The sequence below is a fragment of the Lygodium microphyllum genome, chromosome 2, assembly GCF_053477565.2.
Source record: "Lygodium microphyllum isolate KBCC chromosome 2, Lygodium_microphyllum_v1.1.10, whole genome shotgun sequence".
NCBI lineage: Eukaryota > Viridiplantae > Streptophyta > Polypodiopsida > Schizaeales > Lygodiaceae > Lygodium > Lygodium microphyllum.
Genome location: NC_141136.1, coordinates 138,932,477 through 138,957,145, shown reverse-complemented (window position 1 = coordinate 138,957,145; position 24,669 = coordinate 138,932,477). Strand labels below are relative to the sequence as shown.

The following is a 24,669-nucleotide window of genomic DNA, read 5'->3' as shown; positions in this document are numbered from 1 at the left end:
CAGTGACTCAATCTCCTTTCTTGAACTTCATGAATTGCTTTGAAAGATCTTGTGGTTTTTTATAATGTTTGGTTTCAAATTTAGGGTTCTCCTAAGTGTCTTACTCCTAGTCATTCGAGTTTACTCCACACTTGCCCTAGGATTCTAGATTAAGAGATATAGTATGTGAGCATTAATGCTCATGGCTAATCCACTTCTCTTTTAATCCATGAAAGGGGGAGCCTTATGGACTTGTAATGCAAGTCCTCCAACCCAAGCCCTCCATCTAACCTAGGCAAGGTACTTGGCTACCATATTGAACTCTAGCCATGATCCTTTCACTATAAACAATCGCATAAAATATCTAAAGAGCTTATGGACCCTTTCCCAAGTGCCTTTGGTGAAGGTGGATACATTGGTGAGAGAGACCATGGTAATGGAGAGGTTGGCCTTCGAGCTACTAATTTCCTTATCAAAGATAAAGGAAGCAGATCACACATGTCAAATTTTTTGGAGATCTTGTTGAGAATCCAAACAAATATTTGCTTATTAGTCATTTGCTAGCCAATTGGAAAACAAAGGTATACGATAACAAGATCATTGTAGACCCACATTAAGGGGCAAAGGGCCCTTCTTAACCATGATAAGATTAGAGTAGTCATCTATAAACATTTGCGAACAAACTCTTTGATTCCCTAGGAGGTTGAGACATTTGATACTACCAAGAGAGTAGCTAAGGATGTTTTGTTAAGATATTTAATTTATTGCTATGAAAATAAGATGTTGGTTAATTACTATTTGGATTTTCATTGTTGTTATCTATTCATCACATAATAGTGGCTTGTTGTACATGTATATGTGTAGCAATAGCTCCATTGTCTAGGTGGATAGAGGAATTGACATGTGCTATGTTTTTGGTGATTAGATTATTAGTAGCTAGAGTAATGAGGATGCAATTATTTTGGTATTTACAAGTGCAGTGACTTTGGTGCACGGGTCTCTTATTTTGGGTGTTATTGTTATACATTTTTACTTGTATGCTTGTACATGGGATTATTTGTTATTTTTGTAACCTTTATCTTATGGCCTCAAGGTAAGAAAAATATTGTTGTAATGGTATGATATTTAGCTTATCACTCTGAAAATAAGTAGTTGGCTAACTATTTTGTGGAATTTAGTTATTATTTTGTATTGGTCACATAATAGTGACTTGCTCTACATGTATGTGTGTAGTAGCATTGGTCACATTGTGCCATGTGGATAGGGCGGGGATTAATATGTTTCGTGTTTTTGGTAAGCAAATGATTAATAACCAGAGTAGTATAGATGCAATGATTAACAACCAAAGTAGCGTCGATGCAAATGATTAAATAACCAGAGTAGTGTAGATGCAAATGATTAAATAACCAGAGATTGGTGGGGTGCCTTTGGTGCATGGGGTTATTATTTTAGGTGCTATTATTGCAATGTTTTTTGTATTTATCGGTGGGGTGCCTTTGGTGTGTGGGGTTATTATTGAATTGATTTATTGTGTGCTTATGTGCCGGATTACTTATTACTATTGTAACCTTCATATTACAAACTTGAGCTAGGACAACTAAATTTATGAAAATGAAATTATGATTTACATATTAGTAAAATATAGATAGGTTTCAAAAATTATTAGACAAAATGAAGTTGCTCAAGCGAGGAAAGCAAAAGCTCAAAAGGATGTTTTTCATTATTTTTTAGCACAATAAGCAATGAAGCTCATGCATCTAGGTAGATTATATTCATTCTCTAGTTTTGCACTTTCGTCTCATTTTCTCTCGTGCTCTCAAGTGCTTTCTCGATTTGGCGGCAATTTTTATTAACCTATAGTGATGGGAATAACATGTTTAGATGAGTGTTGTTGTGGCATATGACACCCTCCTATATGAAGTAAGTGATGCGACTACTTTCTTCATTAGTTGATACACATGAAGGATTACCACATGTTCATCAAGTTTGGAGAGGCTTCACATTGGCTCACTATTTTTCCTTTGTTGCAAATAGTATAATGGCGCCCTTGTCTGTAAAACAATACCAACTAGGCTTGCTTTGTTGCCTTTACATTTTGTTTCTAGTACAATGAGCAAAAATTGCTCGTTGCCACATAGCCACGTCCCTTGATCCTACAAAAGCATGACAAATCATTGGAGGTTTCGATATGGTAAAGTTGAAAAGGATAGTGCATTGGGCCTATTATGTGATGTGCTTAAGAAAATGTTAAAAACTTGTCGTGCAATGACCCGTTAGGGCAAACTTTAGATCTGTAGGTTTTTCTTCAAAAAGTTGAGCAATATGGCATAATGCTTGCATCTATGTGATGTTATAATCCTTTTTTTACCATATGAATCAAATATCTATACTATCTCTTATTTTCGAATCTACAAAGTATCACTAGACATGACAAATCCTATGTGGTGTGCATTCCATGAAACTTGAGAGACATTTAACTTTTTTTTCAGAGAAGGTCATCAAAGTATTGCACATGGAAGATTTGGGAGTATTACTGCAAGGCCCATGTGGAAGCTATAATTCAATTGTGAAGGTTTATGATCTCTACCTCAAAAGTGAACCAAATTTAGGACAAGGGCCACTAGAAATGCATCTCCTATGTGACTTATGACAATATGAGCCAAAATGTGTCCTACGTATTGGAGCTACAATGCATGGGACTGTTGCAAACCAACTTTCTACCTTGGTTAAGAGTGTACTGGATTGCAAAAAAAGTAACAACTCTTGAGGAGTTTTCTATGTTTTGGGCTACAACTTGGACTATAAATTTCAACATGTTGGCTTTAAGCTGCAAGCTTTAATATTGACATTGCACGCAATTGATAATTGGAAATAATTGCACTAGCAAATGAAGAGAACTACAATGAAGTTGATGATGCAATTGCATCCTTTGTTGAGCACTTGGCTAAGTGGCTCCCCTATTACACGTCTGCAAGCCTGGAGTTATCATTGGTATTGTACCTATTGTACCTATACTGTCCTCAATAGAGTTGCTACTTCTATAACATCCAAGGCAACCAAAATGCCATGATATGTAAGGATGATTGCATAATCTGACAATAGCCTTTGATCTATGGATCTATGCTTTGACTCAGTTTGTCAGAGGATGAATCAACCTTCGATCCTTCAATTTGTCATGACTATGATTGAGAGTAGTGCTAGCATAAGAGAGAGAGAGAGAGAGAGAGAGAGAGAGAGAGAGAGAGAGAGAGAGAGAGAGAGAGAATATTGTAAGGAGAGAGAATGGGGGATAGAGAGAGAGGAGGGGAGGCAGGGAGGGAGTGAGCATTACTAATTGCAACATCTTCATGAAAAAAAGAGAGAGCATAGAGAAACATAATAAAGGAGGGAGACAAAGATAGAGAGGCCCTTTGTAAATATTTCAATACATTAATCCAAACTTGAATGTGTGAGAGAGAGAGAGAGAGAGAGAGAGAGAGAGAGAGAGAGAGAGAGAGAGATTTGAGGCCGGCAGAGAGAACATGTATGTGTAACAAGAACGATTTTTAAGTGGTAGAGAGATAGAGAGAGGAAGAAGCAGAAGAAAATAAAGAAAACGAGGAGATTAGAGCAAAATGCTAAGATAATGAACACTCTGGCTTGCGTGGGTACTAGCGCAGAACGCTAGTCATGCATTATTAAAAAAATTCAACGACAAAGCATTTTCCAAATTCCAATTCCCGCAATGAATTGACCAGCGGCCATTCAACTTCTTACAAAGCTATTCCTTCCCTTCCTTCTCTACCCTACTCTCTCTCTCTCTCTCTCTCTCAACCGATCTCCTCTTAAACCCTGCGTTTTTTCCTCTCAATCCTGCAGTCTGCACTCTCCTGCTCACTTGTTCTCTTTCCAGGGCACTCCTGTTAGTGCGTGCGTGCAGACGTAGGCTCGTGGTTGCGCGGACATGGACAAGTCATCGGATCGAGCCGAAGAGAGCGTGCTGGAGGAGGCCGCGGGCGCAGTCTCAGTGGAAGAGAACGCTTCTTCGCGGCAGCAGCAGCAGGTGCATGCACAATCCAACTTTTATCTTCAAGAAAAATAGGTCTCATTTTAGCTTCTCGTCTGGACGCACTCCGAAGCTGTGCTGTCCGTGGCAGTCTCCAACTCTGGACAGCTTGGACCACCTCCTTGAGCGTTTGTAACCTCGTGCTTCGACCTTTGCTTTAAGCTTTCACTCTCGTTCCGGGTTCTTTAATAGTTGGCACTGGCTTACTGCTTTGTGCGCTTCATCATATCTTGTGTCTAGTTTGTGCAAAGGTTCCTCTATCTATTCTTCCATTTTTTTTTTTCGTTTATAAGAGCATTCATTTGTTGGTTTGTACTTGTTAGACTCACAGTCCTAATGCACAACTCAACAGGAGAAAATAGAACCCAAGAAAGGCGGAAGAGATCCTCGAATTTATTACAGTGGTAAAATAGAGATTTGTACAATTATCGGCTTTGTGAGCCCAAGCTCTTTCCAACATTTCAAATCCACGAAGTCGCAGCAGGACTGTCCTATCTTGGACAGTTCTTCACTCGTGACTCCTGGACAGCCATTTTAAATGTCTAGAACTTTGGTCAATTATGTATCCATGGTCTAAGAATATTTTTGACAAAGTTACGACTCTTTCTATTGCCAAAAAGTGTTTGTTTTGCCGAGGAAAGTTCTGCCATATCATTGATGCTCTACATTCTTCCCTACTAAAATTGCAGATGCTCTTAGCTGTGCTTCGCTCATCAGAATCCATGAATGTGCAGCCAGCCTCTTTGAAGTCTTCCACAACGATCTAGCCCATGGACACTAGTACCTGAACTTCTTATCATTGCCTTCTCTCTAGAAGTGTCCTTGTACCTTAGTACTTGCCATAGGCACCATAAGTATCAGCCATAAGCAAAGTACCAACCATAGTGCCCAGTCATTGCGAGTAAACAAATCATGTGCAAAGCTCCTTGAGCTTCTTGTTGCTCATTTGATGGGTGCCTTCGAGGGAGATTTCGCTCCTAAAACTAACTCGATCTTGAAATCCTTTGGTTGTGATGAGGCCAACTTTAGATGTAACTCGTTAAGAAAGAGAATCAAAGTCTTGTGGCAATGCCAAACCTATCTTATCCACATCTCCTTGCAGTGAAGAAGAAGAAGAAGAAGAAGAAGAAAAAGAAGAAGAAGAAGTAGAAGAAGAAGAAGCAGAAGAAGAAGAAGACTCCTTTTCAAGCTTCTACACAAACACTATCATAGCATGGTTGCCCTTGCGAGTACTCGCTTTGCCTAGAGATAAGAAATAATTACTCCTCATTGGGCTCGAGCTATTGAGGGTGCAAGAATGCCGAGCAAAGTCCACCACTTGCCAAGTCCCATCCCAAATGATGATAGTGTGAGCAACGATCCATTAAGCCCATGTGGTTATAGAGCTATGGCTACCCTAAAATCACATTGATGTTAAGGAGAAGAGCCACCTTCAGAGTATCTCGAACAGTGAAATCTTCTATTCGAATAGCTATATTCTTCACTTGCTCCCTTAAATGGTATTTTTTTAGCTTTGGTCTTTCTCTTGGGCCGAAAAGCCTACCCCATGGGTTATGCCATACTAGTAAGTATTGTGTGTGGATGGTATTTGTTGACAAACTTGTCTTGGATCAAATTCTTAGATGCTCAACCATGTACTAAGCAAAGTGCCGGATGGCCATGACCATTGCTTGCATGAGCACTAGATCATGCCACCCGAGGAAGAATAGTCCACATCTCCCAAGGGTGTTGTCTTTAGGGTAGAAGGTGTGATGGATGAAGGTGCAACTACCTCCATAGTCACGACTCTCACCTTGGAAGTTTTGCCCTTCAAGTCTAGTGTCTTGGGGCAATTCTTAGCAATGTGCTCGTTAGCCTGTATGTGAAAGTCTTGTTCTCTTTCTTTAGCTTCTTTTGCTCCTCTTGAGCAGCCACCTTCTTGGAAGTTTCTTCCCCCCTAGTCTTAGACTTGCTATTCTCTTTGGCTTTAGCAACAATGGATTGGTTGGTTTGACCATCTTCTCGTGCTTTCCGTGCTTTTCAATTGTAAGACTAACAGTTTGAATGCACAACTCAATAGAAGATAAGAGAACCCAAGAAAAGCGGAAGAGATTCTTGAATCTTTATTCTGGTGTAAAATAGAGATATATATATAATTATCGGCTTGGTGAGCCCAAGGTTTGTCTAGCACCTCGAATCCATGAAGTCGCCTAATTATCCTATTTAGATTCTAGAACAACTTCTCACTTTGTGTCAATTTGTGGTCTTGATTTGTCTCAATCAATCTTCAGCTTGATCAAGCCACAAACACTTCAGCTAGCTTGCCTCCATCTCGTGTGCACTCTAGTTAATGGGTAGACTCCTTTGCTACCTCTCACAACTTGGCATGAGCAAAAGAAGATGCAAAGTTTAACACCATTGGGATGATCTCCATGATTTCCATCGTAAATCAAAGATTGAAAACAAAGAGTGGCTTTATCTAGCCCAAAACTCTTCAAATGAAGTAGAAAATATGCCAAACTTTTAAAATAATCACAAAGTCGGCTAAATCATTAAAAGCCACTTTTGGACCATTGAAATGACCATCCAGGGCCATTTTTAATGTCCAAAACTTTGGTCTATTATGTATTCAAGGTCTAAGAATAGTTTTTGACAAGGTTCTGACTCTTTCTGTTGCCAAAAAGTGCGTGCTTTGTGGAGGAAAATATTGCCTTGTCATAGATACACCACAAGCATGCACATCTCCTCTCTCGTTCAATCCTTCCTTCTTGTGCTTGGAGTAATCCTCATGTGTTTATGCCTATCCATCACTTGCTTGACGTACGAGCATGTGTATATGGGCGAGCCTAGGTGCATTACATTGTCTCCCCCTAGAAGTGTAGTTGTCCCTAGTCACATAGCCTCCTGTTAGATTTGAAGCAAAGGCAAAGAGTCATCACCAAACTAAGACTCATCCAATCATATTGCCTCGTGCATGGGGTAAGCAAAGACCAGAGCTCCTTTCTCCATATACCCTTCTTGTATCTATGAAGCAATATCACTTGTTTTGGCACTAATAACTCTTGAAGCCCCTCAACATCCACTAACATTGGCTCCGGATTTGGGGTTGCAGTAGGAATAGGTCCATGATACTCCGCAAGATTACTCATAGAAAACATTGGATGCATGTTCCAATTAGAGGGTAGCTCCAATTGATAAGTCACATCATTAAGCTCCTTAACAATGTAGAAAGGCTACTTCTTTCGAGGTGCAAGCTTAGGCGAAAACTCCCCAAACCGCTTCAAACATTGCTTCTAGATCTTGAGATAGCACCATTGACCTTCTCAGAAGATCAACTCATGTCGATGTTTGTTAGCCTTCGTTTTTGCCATTGTTGCACTTGGTGAATATTCTCCTGAACTTGCTTCAACTATTGATCCATATCCACAATCAGTTGATCTGCCACATAGTTCTCGGTAGAGATCTCCAAAGCACAAGTGAAGGTATTGCTTATGAGCCGTCCATAAACTATCTCAAATGGGGTTTGCTTGGTAGAGTCGTGGACCATATCATTGATTGCATGCTTTACCAATGGTAGATACTCCTCCCATGTAGTTTGATGATCTTGGTCATAGGAATGAAGCATGGCAATTGTTTTATGATTGAAATTATCCATTTGCCCATCAATTTGTGGGTGAAAAGTGGTAGACAATACTAACTTGGTACCAAGCCCACTAAACAAACCCCTCCAAAACTTACTAGTGAACTTAGAATCACGATCAAATAGGGTCCTTTTTGGCAAGCCATGCTGTCAGAAGATTTATTTGATGAGAAGTTGCATAACCTCTGTCGCATTCATGTTGGATTTGCATGGAATCGACCACCACTTGCTTGTTGAACATGTCCACCATTGTAAAGATGGCATCATTTTGTAATTGCTTGTTCTTCGGAAGGCTAGTAACGAAATCCATCAAAATATCCTCCCAAGGAAAATTTAAAATAGGCAATGGTTGTAGCTTCCTTGTTACCTCATGCTTGTTTTGTTTTGAGGTCCAGGATAGATGGCATTCCCTCACATACCAATTGATCGCCTTGTTTCATTTGTGGCCAAAAGAGATGTACTGATCACCACGATGCCTTGCAGTAGGTGCATCATGTACCTATTGTAGAACAATAGCCTTGTAAGATCCTACTACAACAAGGCAAAGTCTGTCATAAAAATACATCCACCCCTCCTTTAGCCTATAATCTGAATAAAGACTTTGCTTGCATACTTTTGTATCTTCAGACCAAAATTTGGATCAATTTTTGTAGAGCTCCTTGTCAGAGTGCAGCGATGCGGAAGCGTGGGACCAAGACTGAGAGAGAGAGTGAACATAGAGAGAAGAGAGAGACAGTGAAAGATGAAGATCTGCTGTATAAGGTGTGCTGTATACAAAGATATGCAGATACATACACGGGCGCAGTGCATGGGACCACGTGTCTCCACCTCGATGATGCAACCTGTTGTTCACCTCGAAGTATGTTGCAATCTGCACAATCTCCTGCCTGAAATCTGCAATCACAAGTGGGGAATAATGTGTTGACTGCCGGCTATAAATAGCTTGGAATAATGCGAAAAATATGGCAGGTTGGTTGCATTAAATGCAGTCGACTGGTACAGATTTGTCCGACCTGCACCAGACTGCCATGTGGCAGTTAACGTGGCACTTGTGACGTGGCTGCCTGCTCCGCCAGGGGATGACGATCGCTAACACCCCCTCTCAGAGCCTGGACGGGGCAAAAGCCTGAGGGATTTGGCATGTCTCCGAAGTAGAGCATGGGGAAGCGCCTTCGTAAACAAATCTGCAAGATTGTCCTTCGTCTTGCAGTACTCCACAGCTATAGTCTCATCCAGAAGCTTCTCCCTGATGAAGTGGTACTGGATCTTTATGTGCTTCGTCCGGGCATGGAAAACAGGATTCCGTGCCAAGGCAATGCAACTCTCATTGTCGCATCGCAGAAAGGTAGGACGAGTCTGGGGACATCTAAGCTCCTCCAACAATCTCCGAAGTCACACAACCTCACGTGGTGGAAAACGCGGCGCGATACTCCGCCTAAGTAGACGAAAGGGCTACTGTGGGCTGCTTCTTGCTACTCCATGAGATAACACCTGCACCCAAGGTAAAACAATAGCCTGTAGTAGACCGCCTGTGGTCCACATTGCCAGCCCAATCTGAGTCGCTCCAACCTGCAAGTACAAAATCTGAACCACCTGTGCCTGTTGGATAATGAATCCCTAAGTCAAAGGTCCCTCTCAAATACTGAAGTATCCTCTTGGCAGCCTGCCAATGCACCTACTGAGGTTGACTCATGAACCCTGCCAAGAGACCTACAGCAAAACAAAGATCAACACGAGTGTTGAGGAGCCAAATCAATGATCCAATCAACTGATGGTAGCGGGAAGCATCCGCCAAGGGAGAATCTGAATGTGAAGTGGCCTTCTAGTTCGGATCCATAGGAGTAGAAATGGTCCGAGAATCCTCCATCAAAAGAAACCAAGAGCTCCTGTACATATCTCTGTTGAGAGATGAAAATCCCCCTCTGAGACTAATAAATCTCATGGCCCAAGAAGAAGTGGAGTAGACCCAAGTTCGTCATCTCGAACGCCTGATGTAAAGCTGCCTTGGTCTCGTTGACCTGTGCATGATCACCTGTGACAATCAAATCGTCAACATACAACACAAAAAGCACACAACCAGCCTCGGAAGTGTGTACATAAAGCTGCGGATCGGCCTTGGAGCGTCGATATTCCAACTGTGACTGAAGAAACGAGTCAATCTTCTCGTTCCATGCACGTGGAGCCTGCTTGAGGCCATACAAGGCCTTCTTTAACCTGTAGACTTGCCCATCTGAAGATCCAAAGCCAGGAGGCTGCTCTGCATAGATCTCCTCCTTCAAATCACCATTGAGGAAGGCCGACTTCACATCCAATTGGTAGACAGGCCATCTCCTGTGGCCCGCCAAGGCAAGAACAGCTCGAATAGTCGCCATACGAGTAGTGGGGGCAAAAGTATCATGACAGTCAATCCCTGGGCGCTGTACAAAACCTTTAGCAACAAGGCGAGCCTTGTGCTTGTCCAAAGAACCATCGCTAAGGTACTTGGTCTTGAAGACCCATTTGACGCCAATCACCTTCTTATGAGAGGGGCGAGGCACGAGATACCAAGTGCCATTCCTCTCAATAGCCTCCAACTCGGCTTCCATAGCTTTCTTCCATGGTGCGAACTGTAAGGTCTCCTTCACGGAGGTGGGCTCTCGATCCTGCATAACACGGGTCATCAAACAATAGTTAGAGCAAACAAGCTCCGTAGAATGTGCCTGGTGCCTCCCTGACCGCCGCGGACCATCCTGCGGTCCCCACTCCTCAGGGACCCCCTCTATCCTTGAATCTCGGAGTGTGTCACGGGTCCAACGAGGAGGAGGCCGGATCTTTCCTCGTCGCTCTCCATCAGCTGAAGACTCTGGGATATCCACCGGTGGTAACTCCTCGGGGTGATCGGTGGAACAGTAGACTCTGTATCGGAAACAGAATCGGAATCAAAAGGTGCTAGCTCCAAAGGAACTGTCTCGGGAGCCCAACTCTCCCCTGGATCTCCAAGAACGGGATGCTCCTCACCCGCTGCTATGGCTTGAACCTCCACGAACCGCACATCTCGACTGGTGTATACATCTCGCTTTACGGGATCATACAAACGATAGCCTTGGGATTGAGAGCTGTAGCCAACGAACACCTGTCTTCGGGAAGCCGCTTTAAATTTATCACGATGAGTCTTGGGAATGTGAACATAGGCATCACACCCAAAAACCCTAAAATAAGAAACATCGGGCTTAGTCCCAAAGTAAGCCTCAAAAGGTGTCATCCCATCAACGGCCGAAGTGGGGGATCGGTTGAGGATGTGGACTGCAGTAGCCACAGCCTCTACCCACAGAAACTGAGGTGTCTGTTTGTGCTCGATCATGGTGTGCGCCATCTCGATCACACTTCGGTTCTTCCATTCAAGAATGCCATTTTCTTGAGAAGTGTTGGTGTTAGCAAACTCCTGGTGAACGCCTCTATTTGCACAAAAACGAGCAAACTCATGAGAAACAAATTCACCGCCCTTGTTCGAGCGCAAGGTCTTCAATCGCCGGCCCGATCGGTTCTCCTCAAAGAGAAGTCAATCCTTGAAGTGTGAGAAAGCCTCCGACTTCAGCGCCAAGAAGTAGGCCTAAGTCATCCTGCTGTAGTGATCTACGATCAACATGAAGTACGAGCTTCCTTTCAAGGACTCGTTCCTCATAGGGCCACAAAGATCCGTAGATACAAGCTCCATCGGGGAAATAGACCGCCGCGAAGCTTTGTTGGGAATCGCATCCCTATGCTGCTTCCCACGAATGCAGGAGGCGCATGGCTACTGGCTCACCACTATGTCCGGCAACCCTCGAACAAGCTGTCCACGTGACGCCCTCCGAAGATAATCATAGTTTAGGTGACCAAACCGAGCATGCCATAGCTCAGACTGTGTCTGAGAGCCTGAGAGGTAAGAAGAAGAGTAGGGAGAGCGGCAGAAGACGTCAATTGGTAGATGCGGTTCTCCGCATATCCTGATGAGAGAACCTTCCGTGATCCACGATTAAGGACTCGTACCGAATCACTGTCAAACTCCACCAAAAGTCCAAGTGAACAAATCTTATGAACCGAAAGTAGATGATACCCTAAACCTGGCACGTGCAACACCTCTGAGGTATGGGTACCACCACGTCCATCTGAAATAAGCTGCATCTCACCCCGTTCTGCAATAGACACCGAAGAGCTATCTCTGATGAGAATCTGCCCACGCGAAGGTTGCAATTGGGCAATACCAACTGATGGAGTCATGTGCCGGGAGGCACCACTGTCTATGATCCTCTCTCGAGCCTGGGGAGCTGTCATCGCATCATCAGAAGCCTTCGGTGTAGAGTCCTCAATGACTGCTAGATGAAGAAACGCAGCTGACGAGGGTGTAGCCACCGCTCCAGAATCCTTCGAGTCCTTCTTGTCTTTGTCGGGGCAATCCTTCTTCCAATGTCCCGTCTTACCACAAATATGGCATGTGGATTCTTTTTCCTTGTCCTTCTTTGACTTGTTGTCCTCCTTCTTTTTCTTTTGGTCCTTCTCGTTCTTCTGAGAGGCTTGACCTGTCAATGCTTCTGACTTGGAAGCATGCTGTCCCTTCAGTTGTTCCTCTTGGTCTAAGACCATAGGAACCAACTCTTCCCACCGAAGAGTAGACGCACGGCCCGAAGCAATAAGGGCGGAGTAAAAAGCTCCGAATCGTGGCGGCAACTGGGACAAGAGTGTGATCGCCATGTCTTCGGAGGAAATCGGCTTCCCCGCATTTTGAACCTGCATCTGAAGCTGTCTAAGCTTGTTGATGTGCTCTCGCAACGGAGATGACTTGTTCACGGACAAGGTTCGCATTTGCACCTCCAAAGAAACCCTTTTCATAAGGGTCATCTGGTTATACATCTGGTCAAGCTCCAGCCATATCTCCTGAGCCACCGTAGTGCTCGATGTGGGCTATCACGGTTGTAGTACAAGACAGAAAAAGAAAAGAACGAATCCGGGCATTCAGTTTGTCCCAGTGAGATTGGGCCTTGGCCAACTCCGCACGAGCATCGGAAGATAGTTTGGACTCATCTCTCACCGAGGGCCGGTCGATCTCCTCCTGTACAAGCTCTGCCAAATTGTAAGACTCAAGGATGGCCAACATCATCATGTGCCAGATGCGGTAATTGTTGCCATCGAGCTTTTGATTGGAGGGAAGAGCCGGTAAGACAGGCACCTTCCGATCTCCAAGTCAATCTCTATAGACATCTTTACCTGCAATGCCTTCACAAACGCAAAAGCAGCCCCCTTTGACTGAGAAAACGCAGCCTGCTAGGGCTCTTTCTTCCACGTCCCGAACCTTCTTCAACCGCCGGAGGTGATGAAAAAGTAAAACCTGCACTTGAAAGCTGAAAACACAGCCTTTCTCCTCTTCAAACAGCAGCAAACAGCAGCAAATTTATCAATTGAACTCCTTTCCCGCGCGCCCATGCTCGCTTCAGCCTTGTTCCGATGCGCAGTCCTCCCGCTCGCCCTCGAACGCTGGAAACGCAGCCTTGTGTCGCGATGGAATCTCCTCTTCAGGTAGGTTCTTCACTCAGTCAGCCCTTCTTCATTGCTCTGATACCATGTCAGAGTGCAGCGATGCGGAAGCGTGGGACCAAGACTGAGAGAGAGAGTGAACACAGAGAGAGAGAGAGAGAGAGAGAGAGAGAGAGAGAGAGAGAGAGAGAGAGAGAGAGAGAGAGAGAGAGAGACAGTGAAAGATGAAGATCTGCTGTATAAGGTGTGTTGTATACAAAGATATGCAGATATATACACAGGCCCAGTGCATGGGACTGCGTGTCTCCACCTCGATGATGCAACTTGCTGTTCACCTCGAAGTATGCTGCAATCTGCATGATCTCTTGCCTGAAATCTGCAATCACAAGTGGGGAATAATGTGCTGATTGCCAGCTATAAATATCTTGGAATAATGCGAAAAATATGGCAGGTCGGCTGCATTAAATGCAGCCGATTGGTATAGATCTGTCCGACCTGTAGCAGACTGCCACGTGGCAGCTGACGTGGCATTGGTGACGTGGCTGCCTGCTCCGCTAGGGGATGACGATTGCTAACACTCCTTCCTTGGAGTGAAGAAATTGGATTCCATTGAAGTAACCATTGTCACTGCATGTGGTTGACAGCTCAATGCTTCCACTAGTCCATTGTCCTTCCTAGGTACACTCTTCATCTTGAAACTCAACTGAGACAAAAACTGCCCATGAGCATGACATCTTTAATTGCCCTTTGCATTACTCCATGCATTTGCATTTTGCTCTTGTAATCATACATTTGTGTGTATTCATCCCTTTTTGGTTAAAGAGTGGTTGACTTTGGATCCATCATATTCGCAATAGCTCACATGCTAGTCTCCCTAGCTAGTCCCTTTTGTAGCTTCCCTACATATCCCCATACTTTTCTTCTTCACCAATACCCATCGGTCGTTGGGATAGCTTGTTTGTTTTGTAGTACGTTGGTTCTGACCATCCCTTTTAATTCTCTCTAGAAGCACAAATGCTATATAAGACACAAACTATTACTCAAAAGAAAAAAGGAAAAAAGAAGAAGTTTGAAGTGGTTCCATTCACCTTTACAAGTCTTGGTAGGCCACTGGGCAGCTAACCAATACCCTTTGTTTGATGCCTTGGCCTCTCTAGGGTGAACCTTTGGGCTTCCTTGGTAAGATAACCATCAGTTTTGTAGTCTTGGTAGGTCATTGGGTAGTGGACTTGCACCCTTTGCCCAATGCCTTGGTTGCTTTGGGGTGGGATGCCTTGGGGTAAATATGGGCTTGAGCTGTCTTGACAGTCCCTTCTTGGTTCTAGTTTTGGGCCTAAGATTGAGCTCAAGAAAAACCTAAGTAGTGTTTTATTACAACCCCAAAACTCAATTATCACCAAAGTTTCATTAAAGGATGTGCACTTCTAGAGAGTATTTCTGTTGCATAAGCCAAACCCTTATTTGGGAGGATCCACACTTCTATAAATAGATAGGCTGCCCGCCACTCAGTCCCATCTTGTATTTTCGGGTCCTCCATTTGCTGGCATCAACTTCTCCATTGTTGTCCACATGCCTTCGTGGCAGATACCTGAGCATGGGAGTGACTAGCCTTGTTTAAACTTGGTGATCAATCTACTGTCCTCTATCGCTCGCGTTTGATGCAAGTGGTAGTTTTTGAGCCTATTCACACTGTTCCCAGCCATCGTCTCTTGTCATAGACTCTAAACTCTCTCGAGAGGGAGGGGAGAGTTTTGAGATAAGAATTGATATAGAAGCCAATTTTGAAATTTGCAGAAAGTCCTATGGCACCTAGTGGAGGATTGCTTGGTTGCTAACTCTTTCCAGGTGGAATTGTTGGTTGTGTCAAGGCTGCTCACTTGGGATGGGAAACATGAGGGCTGATCCAAATTTAATCGTATGGCATGTTTGGGTTTGACTTCTATTGTTGATGCCACTCTCGTGAGCCATAGCATTGATGATTTTTTGCAAAGCCAAGAGGCTCCTTGGGGATATTGTTGACTTATGGGGCTAGATTTTGATGGTGTTGTAGCATAGGCAGCCCTTGCCCGCCCTTGATATTGATCGTCCTTGGCAAGATTGGGATCTTGTGGGATGATTGAATCTTGAAAAGGCTTTGGCTAGTTAGGTGCATCATCTCATGATCAAATATCACCATAGGCTTGGTGGAAAATGATTGTTTGGAGTTTGCACTAAGGCTTGGTGGAAAATGACTGTGATGGAAAGTTGGCTCAAGAAGACTCCATTCAAATGTAAAGCCTTTCTTGGAGAGCGATGATTGGTGGACTTCCCCTTGCCCTCGCTCGTTCAAAGTGTTGAATCTTGAACAATTGTTTCTTTTGCACTACTAGTATGGAATCCTCTCATTATAGATTTATTTCTTGCCTTGTGGCCAAAAACATTTGGTCCTTGTCAGGTATTTGGAGAGTTGTAGTTGGGCCGTCTCTATACACCTTTGATTGGGTCTTTGGTAAGGCACAATTTCCCACTCTTGCGCAGCCAGATATGAAGATATCGTTATACTTTCTCAAATTTTGGGGCTGTTGGCATAATTGGGTCATCTACAGTGTGCTCATTTTTGATTTAATATGCTGATATCCTCCCTAGGGAGGACTTGGTTCCTTGGCATACAACAATTTCTTTTGTTCCTCTGCCGTAACTTTTGTTTTCCTTGTGTTTTGATATAATATAACTACCCATTATGAGAGAGAGAGAGAGAGAGAGAGAGAGAGAGAGAGAGAGCTCTTATAGATGAGGCTGATGACAACGGACAAAAGCCCCTCCACAAATGGCAAAAGGAGAGGGAGAAATTTGATGACGAAGAAGAGGGAAGGGAAAATGGTGGTTGGAAGGAAGTAGTGCCAATAAATGGACCACGATTTGGATGAAGAGGTGATCATTGCCAACAAGGGTGAAGGTATCTATAAAGAGCCTAAGAAGGTAAACCTTTGTTGATTGCCTAAAAGGTTGGGTGAAAAGCTGAAAATGTTCAACAGCCACACAGAAAAAAAGAGGTTTGCTTATGCCACATGGCAGCAAGAAGAAAATGATGATCAAGGGTGTTGCAGGATACTGAGATTGCACTACCATTGAGGCTGAGTGCCCTATGGCATGGGGTTAGATTAGAGCAAAGTGATGGACCATGATTTGGATGAAGAGGTGATCATCAGCAATAAGGGTGAAGGTAGCTATAGATAGCCTAAGAAGGTAAAAGTAGTTGATTGCCTAAAAGGTTGGGTGAAAAGCTGAAAATGTCCCAAAGCCACACACAAAAAAAGATTATTGCTTATGCCACATGGCAGCAAGAAGAAATTGATGATCAAGGGTGTTGTAGGACATCGAGACTGCATGAGTATTGAGGCTGAGTGCTCTACGGCATGGCCGGTAGATTAGAGCAAAGTGCTGCCTCCATTTAACATGTTGAGGATGAAAAGACTAACGGACATTACTAATGCTACGGAGCTCCCAATGTTCTTGAATTCAAACTTATAGCAAGGAGATACACATAGAGAAAAGACATGGATGACATAATTGCTAACCCTTCTTAGATTCTAGGTGTGGCTGAAGGCCAAAGGAGTAGAGAGGATAGAACATTAGAGTGTAATAGCTTGTAAAAGAGGAAACTTGGGTACGGTGAACTTCCCAAGAAAGCTCCAAAATACTGCAATGTATTTGAGCGTAGTAGAGGAAACAATGTTGATGTTGGCCATTGAAGAAGAAATTCAGCTGAGGATGATCCCCTCTCTAGAAGAAAGCCTAAGGAAACGGTTGGCTTGAAGATGGCAATGGGAACAAAGAAGCTGCTAAACGGTCACACAAAAGATGGTTTGCAGTTGTGAATGGTCAAACTGAATTGAAGACCTGACCAAATGATGATAGTGAGGAGCTATTGAAAGTGCTGAAATGTTGAAACTAGCCTTTCTTGCAGAGAATGGTGGTTAATCCCTTATTTACAAGTAATTACAGCAAGCAATAAATGAATGCACGAACCAATTTTACACTTTACCAATCAATCAAGACCACTGATACCGATTGGCTTGGGACCTTTTTTGGTATTTTAAAAAATCTTTATTCCAAAACTTGATTGTACAGCAGATAGATAGGCCGAAGCTTTGAGAGATTAGATGATACATGCCAAGAACTCAGAAACCATCCAAGTTCCTTCAACTGAAATTCCCCCAAGCACAATCTCCAATTCTTGATCTCCTTGCTGCCTTCAGATTTTAGTAACGCGTGTCCTCAATTTGTACCTTGTTTTTGGATGCCTAGGGAGCCAAATTGAACCTTAAATTGTTGCATGCAGGTCACCCTTGCTGTAGATGAACAAATATCTTCAGATCTGCTGATAATCCCTCGATTTACAGCAACAATCCTTCATGTGTCACGGGGATGTGAAATTTTGAGATGCTTTAATATTGTTAGTAACATTTGATTAAGTCAAATGTGCAAGGTTGTTTAGCACATGTGATGCACATTGCAGTTATTGCATGGGAACTGGCCAAGGACCCCGAGGATGCAGTGGGTGTTAAAGGCAAAAGTTGTGTTAAGTTATGCCAACTGGGTTTTGGTGGTCCGTTGGTGCCAGGTTGGACCCTAGGACAATTGTTTGGCCATTAAGTGTCGGTGGTGACATTAGGGAGCTAGTCTAAGGGTCAACAGAGGTTGGGAACCACTCCAAGTTGCAAATGGCCTAGCCAATTTCATTATAGATGGGCATGTTTAATTTTGGGCAGGGTCAAAAGGGCTGAAATTAATTAATTCTGAAAAATTAATTTAATGGTTGAAAATGCATTAGGAAGGCTGCCACTTGGCAAAACTTTCCCATGCAACTAGGAAGAAGGTTGTTGGAGGGTGGTGGAAGTTGATTGCAGCCATTCGAGAGCTTGGTGGAGGGAGAGGAGGTGATCAGATTTGGCTCTGAGAGGCGATGGCGACTGATTGCACGCCATGATAGGACAAGGGGCAGCAGGTTTTCTCTTCCTCCTCAAGAGAGGCGGTGGTAGAAGAGGAGGGCTCACCAGCTGAGCTGGTATTTTTACCCCCCTTTTGAAGTTGTTGGTGCCATCGGATTTGTCATTAGAGCTATGAATCAAAAGATACATTTCAGCTGATTTTCTCTCTCTCTACAGCATTCTCTTATCTCCTCCAGTCTATGCTCAAGCATTCTCAGTAATTCTCAGCCATTGGTAGCAGAGTACAGCCAAATTTGGTGGACAACAGAGAGTTTATTGCTGTAGATCCTAAATTACAGTAGTAATCAGGGTTTAGCAACCACCTTGGGACATGTGCCATCAGTCAAAGGCATCGTATATTGAAATCAGCACCGGAAATTTGTGAGGATTTCAGATGCCAGCCCATCTATTGTGAATTTGGGGCAGCACTTGATCAGTTGGAGTTCCATTAGAGCAAGACCTGGGTGAAAATCAAGGGACAATTTGCTTGAATGCTTTGTTGATTATTGGAACAGCAAGGGGTTTTTGAATCAGCCAAGGAGATCGTGAAATCTCGGCTTGTAATTTATCCATTAGCAATTGAAATTAAAGAAACCCCGAAAGGGGTGCCGGTTTTGGGGCCAACAGGGTGTCCACTGTCCAAGTTTATGAAGGTAAAGTGAGCATTTCAGTTTATGTTCATTTGCTGATTGCTGTAATTAAGTGCTTAATCAGGTTAAACTACCCTCTCCGAGAAGGAAGGCTGGTTTCACATGTATGACTGAATTTTGGTTGCATGCACTCCAATACAGCTAATTCAGTTCAGTAACCAGCAATTTTAATGCTGAAATGCTTCAGATGCACAGTAGAGGTTTCGATTGGCTTGGGGGGGAGAGAAGCAGTAGAAGAGGGAGAATTCTGCAGTTTCAGCCAGGAAATAGAGCGTTGTAGCTGTCGTCAGTCCTTGGGGATGCCAGAAAACTCGCTTGCTGAGGTATCTAGAATCAGGTCACCTGCTGCCTACAGTGTCCAAAATCACTCAGCTTGCTGTCCCAAGTGATTCAGCTGCTGCCAAAAACCCCAAATCTGCTGTTGTGGTGGTGCTGCCCAACTGGCCAGACTGCCTCAAAATGGTCTCCCAGAGCTTTGCATGGCATCTACTCTAGTTGCATGCCAAGTTGCAAACCTGTCCATGCAGAAGTCAGCCTCTAGACTCAATTTTCCAGCCAATATTAATGGAGAAGATTGAAAAATACTTGGTCCTGCCTAGGTCTTTGCCGAAACCATGAACCCACCCTTCCTTGCAAAGAGGGGTAGTAACTCCTTGTTTTACAAGTGTTACATCAAGCAATAAATGAATGAACGAATCAATTTAACACTTTACTGAATCAATCAAGACAATTGACACCAATGGGCCCCAACTCTAGCACCCCTTGTGGTATTTTAAAAATTTTTTATTCCAGAAATTGATTGTACAATAGAGAGAGAGAGAGAGAGAGAGAGAGATTGAAGCTTTGAGAGATTAGAGGACCAGGCTGAGAAGTTGGAATTCATCCAAGTTCCTTCAAGTGTAATTTCCCCAACGCCCAACAGACTAAGGCACAATCTTCACCTATTCTGGAAGTCCTTTTGTCTTTAGTACTTAGCAACACAAATCCTCAAATTTCTCTTTGGTTTTGGATGCTTGGGGAGCCGAATTGAGTCTTCAACTACTGCATGCAAGTCACCCTTGATATAGATGAACAATCTCTTTTGGTGTGCTGCTAATTCTTTGATTTACAGCAACAATCCTTCACGCATGATTGAATTTCGCTTGCATGCACACTAAGACAGATCTATGAATTCTACAACATGCTGTGTATCCACTCAAAATAGATAGAATGGCTAGTTCTTAGCTTAATAAGAACTTGACAAGGCTCAACTAAGCCTTGGGAAGCTCCTCAACAAGTTGAGAGAAGGAAAGACTCAATGCATATCTCACGAGGAAGAAACATTGGCTGCCATGACAACTTGAGTTGAATCTTCGAATTGAGGCTAAAGCAAATGATAAAGAAGCTCCTCGAATGCTCGATTTGATATGAGTTGAAAGATAGAGCTCGAGCGGAAGCACACAAGCAGAAGCAAGAGCTATGGGAGATAGAGTAAGAGAGTAAGAGGGAGAAACACCATATGTGGGAACTTCAATAGTCACAATGTGTGACTAGCCTTCCCTTAATCAATAGTCACTAAAAGATTAAAGAAAAAATGCAAACCCTAATTTTTACTGAATTCTGTTTTGTAATAGCAATTCCACTACTGAAATGCTTCAAATTCACACTAGAGGCTTAAATTGGCTTGGGGAGAGAAAGTGGTAGAGGAGAGAGAATTCTGTGGTTTCAGCCAAGAAACAGAGTGTTTTAGTTGTCACCAATACTTGGAGATGTGAGAAAATAGGTTGCCTACTTCCCAGGGTGTCCACAATCAGGTTGCCTACTGTTCCAAGTGATCCAATTGCTAACAAACCACCTTGATTTGCTGTCGACTACAGAAAACGATCCTTATGATGTGGCTCAATTGCCTAGATTGCCCAAGAATGGCCTCCCCTAGTCTTGCATGGCATCTTCTCTAGTTGCATGCCAAGTGGTAGACCTGCTCATGCAAAACTCAACCTCTAGACTCAATTGCCCATCTAATATTAATTGAGAAGATTGAAAAATACTTGGCTTTGCTTAAGTATTGGTCATTGCCTTGCTTGAATTTTTTAAATTTCTAAGCCCTATGAATTTGAAAAGTGTGGAAACTTTCACAAGCCTTAGTCCAAGTCATTAAATGCTTCAATTCTCTTATTCCCATTACACCAAAAGTCATTCTCAAAGTTATATTTAATGTCATTAACCAAGGCCTTTCACTAGGCACCCACTTGTACGTGTCCATGACAACTGCCAATGTTCCCTACTACCTAAGCTAGGGTTTGTGTGCCACCAGACTCACATTTCAACTTACACCTACATGCGCATCGCATGTACACAACTTGCCCCAATGAAATAAGTGGAAAATTCATGACCTTGTGACACATGTCCTTTTGCAATGGATGAATATCAGGGATCACATGGCAAAGGATGGGCATGAAAATAGTAAGAACGGGTTGGCTTGGACTTTGCAGACAAGAAGTTGGTGTTGTTCTCTATTAGGATCTACCAAAAGTCCAAGATGGACTTAGCAACCTAGGATGCTTTGGCGGTCCCAACATCCCAAAGCTTGCTATTGAGAGAAAGATGGTGGAGAAGTATTCCATTAGAAATGGATTACTCTTTAGACAAAGTAAAGTGTGTATGCCTGACAATGATGATGTCCATAAAAAGATTTTGTGTATGTATTGTGACACGTGGAGTGCAAGACACCCGGCATATGCCAAACTTTGGCCTTGATAACTTGATGTTCCTATTGGCTGCACATGAAGACTTTGGTTGAGTCTTGTGTGCCCCAAAAAGGCTTTACTTGTATTGCATTGATTATATTGTATTAATTTCTCATTTTAGTATTGCATTAATTATATTGTATAGCTCCAAAAAGACTTTATTTGTGTTGCTTTATTTAAGATGTACTTGTATCACATTAATTCTTCACTTGCTTGTACCCCAAGAAGGCACAAGAAGTTCTCAATCGGCCTATTCCAAGGACCATTACCACAAGTGTTATCTTTCCTAGGTTTCACTAGGTTTTTTTTGAAGTTCATGTAACTATGCTAAAATTGTTGAACCCTTGACACATTTGCTTACAAGTATCCAAAGCAACAAAAAGGATGTTAGTCCACTTTTTGTTTGGAGTAGTAAGCTGAATGTTGATTAATGCTACACCTATGTTGTAGATTATCGATCCAAATAAACCCTATGAGGTCTAAACAAACCATGGAGACCAAAATGAGGAATCAATGTAATACAATTAAATCTTAATGCATGTGATCATATTGGTTGCTCAAATGACGTAGGCTTGAAAGTAGGCGAAGAAGTGAAAGCAAAAAGCGAAACATGGACTGATCTAAGCTAATACGATAGAACATAGAGACAATGAATGAACTCAAAAACTTAGAGAATGAATGAAACATAGAAGGTAATGAGTACAAGGGATCTCATGGTTTTGTATCTTGTAGACTAGTACATAGGTGAGCGTTGAGATGAGTTAATGATGTTGATCAAAGTTTTAGAGATGATTGCACTTTCTTGATTGACTAGGTGGCAACACATGTGAAGGAATTTGCATTGTGAAGGGGGGCAAACACAATCCTTTGGGTAGAGGAGCGTTGGTGAAAAAAATCGGATTGCTCCACATGAAAGCAATTGTAGTTTGATGGTGGCAAGAGTTGCGGCGGATGAAGAATGTTGACTCTAGAATGTTGGATGATGATATGCAGATGATAGATACAAATGACAATGCCTATTGACAGATGGTCAAAATGTAAAGAATGTTGATGGTGAAGAGCTCCAATATGCAGGTGACACGTGGTGATGATGTCACTTTTTGTGGCCTTCCATAGGCTGAGAAAGTTGCAAAATGCAGTAGTTGGCAGCTCCAATATGCAGGAGATAGCTGAAGATGTAAACACCGGTTGATATAACAACTGGTTGATGAAAATGCATGCGAAGATATTGGTGACATTAGTTTCATGAAGATGACATCTATTGCTGTTGAAGAATGAGAATTAGCAAAACATAGCATGTGGAGATCATTGAGAATTGGGCAATGGTAGGCTATAGGTGGAGTGATCAATGTGGCACTCCAACACAGTGGGCAATAGTAGCTACAAGTCCAAATATGCATAGACAATAGATCTAGATGGTGTCTTCTAGTCAAGTGCGAGTTAATGGAGAGAGAGAATGACTAATGAGGAGTTAAAGAATGATCGATGCGCGTAGACATAAACTTTAGGCGGTGTCTTCTAGTCAAGCACTCTTTGATAGAGAGGGAGAGTGATTGATGAGGAGTGAAAGAATGGACATGGGTAGGATGCCCACATGTCGTATAATGGGGATTTTTGGGCATTGTTCTCATAAAGCCTTGGGATTGTTATTAAGGAGCAAAGCTAGGTATTAATGCATTGCAATTTAATGTTAATGCATTCCATGATTTTGCTTGCGCAACATGGCTGAGTGGTGATGGTTGGTTCTTGATTTCACAAAACTTGTTGGACTATCCTCTAGGTAACAAGTTTGAAAGAAAGCCCTCAGCCCATTCTTTTCAAATGTGGAGCAAGTAGTGGCTGCCTTGTTGAGCACTACCTATCTTGTCTTGTAGTCAAGGGTCTAGTTGTCTTCTAGCTTCTTGTATGATAGCATAGTTTCTTGGTGCTGCTTATTGATGTCCTTTGTTGCACAATCACATTGCTTAGTTTGTAATTTCTTGTAGTTTGATCCGATTGGGAGCATGGAGTTTGAGCTAAGGTGGCCTATCATTGTCGAGCACAATCCAAGTGATATTGCATGATCCATTGCTTAGTTTGAAATTTCTTTTTGTTTGATCCAAGTGCAGCACATAGTCACCTAAGGTTGCTAGAAATTATCGATTGATGTAGGGGTGCTTCAAGCATCATTAATTTGGAGCTTTAGAGGGAAACCTTGAGGAAGCTTGTGATGCAGACTCACTTGCAAGGAAGATGTGGAAGCTTAGTCTTTTAGGAGGGTATGCAAGGATGCCAACATTGTTAGCAGAGATGTGAGTTTATGGTTGAGTCTGTGCATGCGATTCAGTAGGCAAGGGCACCAGGATATTATCTTGAGTATTTAGGCATTTTTATTTGGCCATTTATGATGGTGGTTTTTGGCATTGTCAACTAGTTGGCCAGAATTTGATGCTGGCCGACTTGTCATATTTCTTGGCATTATTTTGCTTTATATAAGTCAGGCACTCCTCCTTCACAATGTGTATTGATTTGTCATCACTTATAGGTTCTTGATGGAGAGAGGAGCCGGTGCCAATGCCTTCATAGCCGGTGACTCATTGGTTTTGTATTGTCTCATGTGTTGTGTATATGGATTCCGTTTCTTGAGCATTCTTTTGAGTCCTTTTCTTTTGCAGCGTTCCTTTGTTCTCCATGTCTTGTGTTGAGCAGGTTATTTCGGCATATGTATATGTTTCCATGGCTGCATCCACTTTTGACAAACACCTTCTTGGTGAAGAGTGGGTTCACAAGGATTTTCACCATGTTCCTTGCGACTCTCCCTCTCTCCATTTTTCTTTTTAGCCTTTGGGAGTTTTACAGAGTCACTGGCAAGAGGCTGTGGCATAAAGGAGATTGATGTTGGTATCTCACTGAAGTTATTGCAGCCACTTTGGACTTTCTAGCAGCTAAGGATGCTTATCGGGCAATGTAATTCTCCTCTTTATGAGTGCTCCTTCAGGTTGTAAGTGGGAATATATGGAGGATTGATCCCTTTTCTTATTGGAAAGAAGCTGCCAAATTGGATTCTCTTGCTTTGAGAGGATGAGCTCTTGATATAGGTAGATTGAGGTGTGGGTGAGTGGAGGTGGTTAGCTCTTGTTCCTGCAGAACTTGCCAAAGTCCTCCTCCCACACACCTAGAGCGGGGAGATTTATTTGATGCTATTCGGTAA

The 24,669-nt window shown here is 42.9% G+C and overlaps 1 protein-coding gene across 2 annotated transcripts in view; it reads left to right on the top strand.

Annotated features, from left to right (window-relative positions):
- Positions 1–3,689: 3,689 nt before the first annotated feature.
- The window catches only part of TWN2 (valyl-tRNA synthetase / valine-tRNA ligase (VALRS)), a 169,857-nt gene continuing 148,877 nt past the window's right edge, over positions 3,690–24,669 (top strand). Inside the window, exon 1 of one of the 2 annotated variants that reach the window (XM_087699063.1) lies at positions 3,690–4,021. In XM_087699063.1, the coding sequence (XP_087555189.1) occupies positions 3,923–4,021 (99 nt within the window). In that variant the 5' untranslated portion in view covers positions 3,690–3,922. The remainder of the gene's footprint in view (positions 4,022–24,669) is intronic. The other variant, XM_087699072.1, reaches the window with a different exon arrangement.